We start from the raw sequence: 9199 nt of genomic DNA, 5'->3' as shown, positions 1-9199 counted from the left end.
AAAAACCTGTAACCAAGAAACTTGAGAGCCACAGCACTAAGAGATTATACATCATAATATGGGGATATTTAAAACAAACACTACTGAAGCATCATAAACGCATAGTCAAAGCAGATTTTTTTTCTTCTTAGGTTAGTGATGCAAGTAATGCTGATGGTCTTTGGGAGATATGTTTTTTGTTGCACTAACAGAGGTAAACATGATCCATTTCATTGGTTTTCAATGAACATTGTATCAGATCTCAGTGATAAATCGCTAGTCTGACAGATCTCCTCTGTGGAGTTCATATAAGCACATCACACAACTGCTGTGGCGCTGACATGGGCCATTTCCTAAGAGAAAGCAAGAGCAGTAGGGACCAGTTGAGTGAATTATTCCCACATCCACCTTTGCCATGTTCAATCATAGGGTTGATACTGCCTCTCAAAGTGGCTCTCAGATCACAGACGCACTGACTAAAACATCCCCAGGGATAGAGAAAAAAAGTCTCTGAAATGCTTCAAAGAGATTGCGCTCTTGAGAATACTTCATGCTCATTACTGCAGTTGCCTTAAAGACCAGCGCAGACACATATCATGCAGAAAAAAAATCTATTGTGAAGACCCATTAGAAAGCTTTCCTATGGATGTTTGGATTGAATAGTTGGATCACACATAGTATTCAAAAAGGAAAGGTATTAAGAGTTTTGATTTTTTTTATGGGACAGATCAGATATTTCCATTTCAAAAAAATGAATCTTTTGTGTTCTTGCAAAGTATCTTCTTGAAGGCCTTACGGAAATCTTGGTTGAATATGGTGTAAATGAGGGGGTTGAGGGAACTGTTGCAGTAACCAATCCAGAAGAAGAAATTAAACAGTGGTTCAGGCAAGCTGCAGGTTTTTGGACAGATGGCTATCAGACTGTAAGAGAAGAAGAATGGGAACCAGCAAATGACAAAAACACCGATCACTACAGCCAGGACGAATGTGAAACGCTTCTCACGGTTGACCATAGCCTTGCGTCGCGCCGTGTTTTGAGTTCCCACTGGTTTGGGTTTGAGTTTGAGTGAGGCTATCTGTGTCCCTTTTGAGGTGATCACTAACCCTCTACACTTTTGTGCCAGAGTTCTGGTAGCGGTACTCCCCCTGGCAGGCGTTTCCTTTTCAGACTCTGGGCTGGAGCTGTCATCATCGTAAGCGTCACCTTGCTTCTCTGGGCTGCCGTCTTGCTGCTGACCCACCTGGGGATTTGGGCCGATGTTTGACTGTGGTTCTGAGGTGGCAGATGAGGAGACAGGAGATCCGGTGTTGGATGTCAGAGCCGGGGCTGAGGGAGGCATGGGGAGCTGTTTTCTCTGGCTGGTGGCTGGAGCCTCTCCCTGGGCTGGAGATGAGGAAGAGGATGGCACATTGAGGGTTGGAGGTCTGGATGCGCTCTCCGTCTTGGCCGAGCCCCCAGGGTCCGCCCCATTGCGCTGTGCTTTGCCGATTCGCTGAGGAGAGGTGGCGCCCGCGTCTTTCCTGGGCTCTCCCGGAGGACAGCGCGTGTGTTGCTTGGCAATCTGGTAGATGCGCACGTAGACCAGGATCATGATGAGGCAGGGTGCGAAGAAGGAGCCAATGGTGGAGTAGAGGATGTACCAGGTGTCGTCGTTCAGCCTGCAGTGGGGGCCGCCCTGCTCGTCATCCTGGCTCTTGTTCATGGAGAGCAGCGGCGGGAAGGAGATGACCGCCGCAATCAGCCACACCACCACGATGGCCGCCTTGATGCGGCCTGTGGTCCTCTGAGGCGTGTAGCTGACGGGCCGCGAGATGGACAGGTAGCGGTCCAGACTGATGGCGCACAGGTGCACGATGGACGAGGTGCAGAAGAACACATCCAGGGCCAGGTAGATTTCGCACCACATGGCACGGAAGTACCAGTAACCCATCAGCTCATTGGCCAGTGAGAAGGGAATGATGAGGGTGGCCACCAGAATGTCGGCCGCCGCCAGGGAGACTAGGAAAAGGTTCTGAGGCCCGCGTAGGGAGCGGCTGGTAAGAACCGCAATAATGACCAGGATGTTTCCAAAGATGGTGAAGAGCATCATGAGCGTGATGGCGGTGGCAATGGCTGCAGTGGCCTCCGGAGAGTAAGGCTGCTGGCTGCTATTAGTGCCACCTCCAAGTGGATGGATAGCATCCGGAGCTGCCTCCATGGTAGAATTCATTGGTGAAGACAATTTTGCACCAAGACAGGCTTGTTTGATTTAGTCTGCACTCTGGTTAACTCTGCAAGTATGTGCTAGCTCAATCCTTTAAGGAAAATTCCATTTTTAGTCAGAGATAATTGAAAACAAGAACTGCTGAAGACAAACAATGACATTATCCACTTATGATGATTTGAACAACCGATTCATTCGAATAAAAAATGCTAAAAAGAAACGTCATGAATACAATTTAATGTAGCTCTTATGGTGCTGCCAGATTTTGCATTAATACACTTTTATCAACCACTTTAAGCAGTCCCCAAATAATGGTTAGAACGTCAATATCAAACGTTGAAAGATTTCCAAATAATCTAAAGCAATAAATAATCAACATCAACATTCGCAGTCACCTGGAGATTATTTGCAACTGTTACAAATACTGTGAAAATAGCGGTAAAACAAAAAAAGAGTTATATCAGCGATCACGCTATCGCTGTTCCCTGAAGTTTGGAATCCTTGTGCACCGAGGCTTGAACTTGTCGGTCCTTGCGATCATGAGTGCCAAACTGTTCCAATACTTCATAGCATTTTCAGTGTTACCTGCATTTGACTGAAAACATTCCACAACTGTTGAAGAAGTTATAGTCCATAGAAATTCAAATAATTTGTTCCGTGGGGGTAGGCTATGTGTCATCTGTGTAGTAAGCGTTCTTCATTTCCATTTTATAATTACGACATTTTTAGTCACTGTGACAGTGTCGACTGCTTCCGAACTCCTCTTACTTCGCACTTCAAGTAAGTGAGTGAAAGACTGCTAGGACTTGATACAAGCGCATCTTTGCCTTGTGATGTCAGCCTCAGCATCATCGGACCAAACCCAATCCCATTGCGCGTGCGCGCACTCACACGCTTTATTTTATTACCGCAGTTCTCTCAATCTGTCCTACGCTCCTCAGTCGTACTGTAGTTTCTCCAACAAGTCAGTAGTGCAATTTCATGTCGTGGAGTAAATGAAGTAATAACAAAAAACTCTGATCTAACTGAAGTAATATGATTATGGGTAGCCTATAGTAAGGCATACATCTTTTAAGGCTTGATCTGCAGCAATTGGCAGAACAATAGGCCCTAACGGATTTAATGTATCAATTATGTATCTACAAGGCTGATTTGCAGACTGTAAACAGCCGGTGCGATCTGTTAGTATATCACGGACAAAAAATGATGTAGGGTATCAAGTGAAGATTTACTTAAATAGGAGCTCATCCCACTCCAAATGTATGTTTAAGACATGTATGCGTATAAACACTACCTCTGCAATGGACACATTCATCCAAAGCAGTTCAAACTAACATAAGTCAGTGTGACAAGTCAATCATTAACACAGGTGAACCTCATTTTCCAATTACAGATGAGACCATAGACCTTGGGAGAGGCTTCAGGCTAGTGAATTGTGTCCTCTAGTGGTGAAACTGTGCGGTGGCGGTTACAATCTGTAAGCAGTTAAAAACAAGCGTTCCATTTGATTACTTTTATTTGGAAATATTTTTTGCAAAGCATTACATACACATTCACAATGTAATGCATGTCGATGTCCATGACAATTTTCCAAGAATGATACAAAGGGAATTCTGATAGACACTGCCACACTCTTGGGCTTCATGGCAATATTTCACAGCATGATCATGTGAGCTGTTCACTCAGCCTGTCCTTAGTTGGTTAAGTCTTCTTTCTTTTACCAACTTGTCTCTGGATTCTGATGGAATGAAAGAGTACACATTTGATTGCTCGTACATATAAGTGAATATAATATCTAAGTTACATAGAAGTGAATAGAGTTTTTCATCCTCTAAATTAGAATGAGGAGCCAACTGAAGCATACCTTCTCACCACATTTGTATAGTTTTTGTAGCCTTTGTACGTCAAGCTCACTAAGGTGTGTCCTCTGGCCGATGTTTATCTCACTGTTTTTTGGCACAACAGTGGGATATCCATTGGAGGTAAAGTAAAAACTAAAAGACAAATAAGGTCAAGTCAGCTCTCATACACATCCCCTCCAGACTAATGGATGTCAATGGGAATTCAGCGGCAGCTCACCCTCCATAATGTGTAATAGAGCCCAGGTCATAAGGTAAATCCAGGGTGTTTGCCTCCACCTTCTTAAAGTTCTTTTTTTTCCCTGCAAGAACGGGTAATATTCACACAAATGAACTCTATACTCAATCTGGTACATGTAAATGGATGACAAACATGTTCTCACTGCACTGCATAGTAAATTAATATTTGTTCCTTTTAAATGGTACAATGTTAGCCTGCCGCAAGTTATTCATTAATTCTCATAATACCTTCAATTATGTTTTGGAACTTTACGTTGATGTGGTTGTCCCTGTCGATTCGTGAATGCTCATGATAGAAGCCTAAAGCATGCAGCAACTCATGACAAATGTTGCCCACAGTACACTGAGGACCAATGAAGACGGGCTGTTCTCCACCGATGAACCCAACATAGGATGAGCATCTTAATAGACAAACAAAGTTATGAGACACACAAGTGAGCCAGTGGAACTGTTTTTAAGAAGCATCCCACCTCTGCAACTCAGTTGGACAGTTGTTCTTACATACTACTACCACAGAATACACACGTAAGCTTAATGTTCTAAGAGCAAGTGTCTGAGGTTGGGTCTTAAACTTCAAGGACTAGTCACAGTAAACAAAAGTTTTATTTGGCGTAATATTTGGCATCGATCCAAGATAGCACAAGCAAGTTGCTAACTCACCCATAAGCAGCTGAAAAGATTATGTAGTGATCCTCGTGTTCACGTTCATGGAACCTGACACAGGATTTGTCTGAGATCATTTTCATAGCCGACAGAATTTCCTCAGTCTGGGGAGCTACACAAAAACAAATGTGAGTGGACATCTGAACCAAAAAACAGAGCAATCAAACATTTAAATAACAGAGAAGCTTCCAACTGACCCAACTCTGGGGTGATGACATAGGGCAGTGAAACATGTCCATCTACACCTGGCCATGTCAGATCAACAGCATTTCTGTCACTCTGGGTGATACAAAACAATGTCAGATCTTCAGAATTGAACATACATATGAGTAGAATGTGTGCATATCCACTCACCTGAACAAAAATATCACCTTCTGTTATTAAATCCTGAGCATCTATTAGACCTGTCAAAGAGAGAGACATGGGGATGATTGTGAGAACCTTGTGACATAGAGGGACGTTTCTTGTAAATATGATGCCATCAGATGTCAGGATGCAATTGTGCAGCATTGTGTGTTGCTGTAATTTACCATTTATGGTCTCTGGGCTGATGTTGGTAAAGTCAATTAGCATCTGCCTCCTGCTGTCGTTGCTGTGAAATGTATCGTTATCTAAGAGCAGAAAACATGAACAGTCACTGAGATTTAGAGAATGGACTCCGAAACTCGGCTCCTAAAAATGCCAAGAACGGGCTACGTTCAAAGACTGTCGAAACTCTCAGTTGGATTTTGATGAGCTAATGAAATGGTTTGAGTTCAACGTAACTTACCCACTTGTCGGTTAACTTTGACGGTGAGTGTACTGTTATGATGAGCAGACGCTCTCGTCACTGGAGCACAAACCACTGCAAAATATTTGATATTGCGAAACAGTCTGAGAATTCAAGCTTAATCTGAAATATTCAAATCAAACTTGGATTTAAATGTTGCTAGACTAAGAAGTTGGATACATTTAACAATTTACCAGTGTTGTTATCCAGAAGGGTGGCTATGGAAAATAAGGCTACGAAAGTGAAAAGTACCAGGCTAATTTGAGACATGATACAAAGCTGCTTCGATCGGTCTTTCACGATAATGATATAATGAGATTCACGTGGGCATGTGTGATTTATGTTGAAGAGACACTGGCTATGTAGCCTATATCAATTGAAAAGCCATTATTTGATTGATTTAATTTCAGACAATTATTAGGTAGGCTGGGTGTTGAATTTTAAAAGAAGCCATCCCGTTGTTATTTGTTAGTCTAATGGTAAATCTGAAATATGGTGTTCCACACAGCAATAAACTAGAAGTCAAACTTTTGTGGTCGGAACTGTCTACGGGTTCCATGTTACCATTCCGGACAGTTTTTCAATGAAACATCCGGCAACAATCCTGCACTGATCTGCATACACGTGAAACTGAGAATGTTATAACTGTATACATTAATCTTGTAGGTCATCGTGTAGAGGTAGGGCTGCAATTATTTATTGGTCTTCGATATTGTCAGAGTCATATTAGCACACTTTAAAGTTATATTGTTCGAAATGAAATCCTCGTTACAAAAACAGTTTCTAGCTAACTCAGTTTAATTTACTGAACATCAATGATCTGACTGATTACCTCAAAAAGGTCTCCAAACGTCTCTCTTTTTTCCGTTAAATAGCTACAAACCTCTCCTCAAAAAATGAGAAAGGATTGATTCAGTGTAGAATTGAAACGGTCTAACTTTAGGATCTAACGATAGCAAGTTAGCTAACTTCTACAACACAACAACGTTCTTGTGAACGTTCGATGGTTAGTAGCTAACTGACTGGGCAAAGCATGACGCGCTGGGCAAGAGCCAACAATGTCCACAAACACAAACTTACAGATGCCACCCCATGGAGCCGTATGAAGGCTGAGGGCTCAAATGCAGGCACGAGATCCAGTGGTGGCCGCCGAGGACCTTCCAACCAAAAGCCAGGCAAAGGGTCATCTTTTGCGCTGCGGCGCTCTCAGCCTGGCCAAGGAAATAAAAAGAATAAGAAGAAGGAGTTCTGCAGCTCGGATGTAAATGGATTCATGGATTACCTGAAGGAGACAGGGCAGCCGGTGCCAAGAGGTCAGATGTCTGACCCAGGATTTAGTGAAGATCTGAATACTGCCTTCAAAAAGGACAAGAGGAGAGAAGACAGGAGACTGAAAAGACAGTCTACTAAAAAGAATAACATGGTAAAAAAAAGTTCAAAGCAGCTGATTGCACTTTGGCCAGTCACACACCTCCTACTGTACTTTGCCGTTTCTGCACTATGGGATTTATAATGGCACATAGACCTGTGATTATGGGTAGGAGAGAAAGCGTAAATTGTGACATTAACCTGTTTTTCTGTCTGTGCTGGTGGTTTGTAGGTGTGTTTTCACTGCAAAAAGCCAGGTCATGGGCTTGCAGACTGTCCAGACGCAGACAAAGACGAGGAGATGGGCTGTGATATCTGCTACCGCTGTGGCTCAACCGAACACGAGATCCAGAAATGCAGAGCTAAAGTGGACCCTGCCCTCGGTTAGAGCACACTTCAAAATATGTAAAAATTTCTTTGCTGTTATTGTTTTTTTAAGGAATGATAAAAGCACCTTTTTATTTCTAATGCACTTAACTTCATGTAGAACTGACCTATGAGGTTATGATTAAGGACTATCAGTTAAATGCTTTGTAGAAGTGGTGGTGTGGCTCTAAAAATGCTCCCCTTTTTTCAGGTGAATATCCATTCGCCAAGTGTTTTATATGTAGTAAGACTGGTCATCTCTCCAAATCATGTCCTGATAACCCCAAAGGACTGTATGCGCATGGTAAGATATTTGTCTTGACATGTTTGGTTATTCGCTTGTGTGTTTATTTATTTAAACATTTGGTTTTGTTTGTAGTCCTGAGATGTGTATGTTCTGTTTGTTCTTAGGGGCCTGTTGTCGACTGTGTGGCTCCGTTGAGCACTTCCAGAAAGACTGTCCTGAGCATCAGAGTGCATGTGAGTATTTCTAATATAATCTTCTTAAAATAATCTGTGAAGTTGAGAATGACCAAGGATACTGAAAAAAAGCTGTTGTTTGTGTGCTCTCACATTTTTAACTTGAGAATGAATAGACGATATTATAGCAATTTATCTGAAAGACATACATTGTGTATGTACATTTAAATGTAATGCTCTCAGTTGGATTTTGATGAGCTAATGAAATGGTTTGAGTTCAACGTAACTTACCCACTTGTCGGTTAACTTTGACAGTGAGTGTACTGTTATGATGAGCAGACGTTCTCGTCACTGGAGCACAAACCACTGCAAAATATTTGATATTGCGAAACAGTCTGAGAATTCAAGCTTAATCTGAAATATTCAAATCAAACTTGGATTTAAATGTTGCTAGAATAAGAAGTTGGATACATTTAACAATTTACCAGTGTTGTTATCCAGAAGGGTGGCTATGGAAAATAAGGCTACGAAAGTGAAAAGTACCAGGCTAATTTGAGACATGATACAAAGCTGCTTCGATCGGTCTTTCACGATAATGATATAATGAGATTCACGTGGGCATGTGTGATTTATGTTGAAGAGACACTGGCTATGTATATCAATTGAAAAGCCATTATTTGATTGATTTAATTTCAGACAATTATTAGGTAGGCTGGGTGTTGAATTTTAAAAGAAGCCATCCCGTTGTTATTTGTTAGTCTAATGGTAAATCTGATACAGTCTTTTTTTTGTTGAGGTACGCATAAATGTAATGCGTACCTCAACAAAGTCCCTTAGATAACATACTAATTACTGTTGTCTGGACTACTGTCTGTTATCTCTTCCCAGCAAACTCCATCACTGTCAGCCGCTTGTCCAACAGAGTGAGCGCCGACCATGAGGAGGTCCATGTTCCCGTTAAGAGAGCACAGACCAAGGCTAAGCCCAAGGTGGTTGTGTTCTAATGGAGATCAATGTTGTTCAGACCAACTAATGGTCATTTTCTTGAGGTAGAAAACATTACTTAAGGAGCACTATCCTAATTCCATATACACCCATGTGCTATGGTGTGTGTTTGATGGAGGTGTCCTCAGACGTCAACCCAGGAGTGGAAATCTCTGGGGAATTATGAACTGTTCATGTCAAGCCAGACCTGGTGGAACTGTACACAGATATTTAAAATCAGGAAACAATGATGCTCATTATTTTGTATGCCATATTTGTTGTTTTGAGACGTTGTGTTAAATGCTTTTGATGCAACATGCAGAGTTTACATATAATAAATATGCATT

The 9199-nt window shown here is 42.0% G+C and overlaps 3 protein-coding genes across 3 annotated transcripts; 1 reads left to right on the top strand and 2 right to left on the bottom strand.

Moving 5' to 3' along the window:
• Positions 1-722: 722 nt before the first annotated feature.
• On the bottom strand, positions 723-2189 carry LOC308372173 (alpha-2B adrenergic receptor; the record flags this gene model as incomplete). The annotated part of the gene is made up of 1 exon (XM_080847300.1): positions 723-2189. One exon carries the CDS (start codon positions 2187-2189, stop codon positions 723-725), a length of 1467 nt encoding a protein of 488 aa, XP_080703426.1.
• Positions 2190-3836: 1647 nt separating this feature from the next.
• On the bottom strand, positions 3837-5921 carry LOC308372842 (low choriolytic enzyme). Its single transcript, XM_080848173.1, has 10 exons — positions 5909-5921; positions 5715-5789; positions 5476-5556; positions 5300-5349; positions 5143-5224; positions 4943-5057; positions 4511-4683; positions 4263-4344; positions 4048-4177; positions 3837-3921 (listed from the first exon to the last, which is right to left on the bottom strand). Exons 3-10 carry the CDS (start codon positions 5516-5518, stop codon positions 3901-3903), a joined length of 696 nt encoding a protein of 231 aa, XP_080704299.1. The 5' UTR covers positions 5519-5556; positions 5715-5789; positions 5909-5921; the 3' UTR covers positions 3837-3900.
• A 396-nt stretch (positions 5922-6317) lies between these two features.
• On the top strand, positions 6318-9134 carry zcchc9 (zinc finger, CCHC domain containing 9). Its single transcript, XM_080847144.1, has 5 exons — positions 6318-7137; positions 7315-7465; positions 7660-7752; positions 7860-7928; positions 8757-9134. Exons 1-5 carry the CDS (start codon positions 6748-6750, stop codon positions 8870-8872), a joined length of 819 nt encoding a protein of 272 aa, XP_080703270.1. The 5' UTR covers positions 6318-6747; the 3' UTR covers positions 8873-9134.
• The last annotated feature ends 65 nt before the right edge of the window (positions 9135-9199 follow it).

Source organism: Sprattus sprattus, assembly GCF_963457725.1.
Source record: "Sprattus sprattus genome assembly, chromosome: 11".
In the NCBI taxonomy this organism is placed as follows: domain Eukaryota; kingdom Metazoa; phylum Chordata; class Actinopteri; order Clupeiformes; family Clupeidae; genus Sprattus; species Sprattus sprattus.
This window is presented reverse-complemented; position numbering and strand designations above follow the sequence as displayed.

Bases quoted from the DNA above. Each gene is read 5' to 3' on its own strand.
- LOC308372842 (XM_080848173.1), bottom strand. From the start codon at position 5,518: ATGCTAATTGACTTTACCAACATCAGCCCAGAGACCATAAATG. The intron at 4,178-4,262 runs GTGAGCTGCCGC...TTTGTCTTTTAG, and splicing joins TCTATTACACATTATGGAGG to TTTTTACTTTACCTCCAATG. The intron at 3,922-4,047 runs GTATGCTTCAGT...TCATTCCATCAG, and splicing joins TATACAAATGTGGTGAGAAG to AATCCAGAGACAAGTTGGTA.
- zcchc9 (XM_080847144.1), top strand. From the start codon at position 6,748: ATGACGCGCTGGGCAAGAGCCAACAATGTCCACAAACACAAACTTACA. The intron at 7,466-7,659 runs GTTAGAGCACAC...CCCTTTTTTCAG, and splicing joins TAAAGTGGACCCTGCCCTCG to GTGAATATCCATTCGCCAAG. The intron at 7,753-7,859 runs GTAAGATATTTG...GTTTGTTCTTAG, and splicing joins CAAAGGACTGTATGCGCATG to GGGCCTGTTGTCGACTGTGT.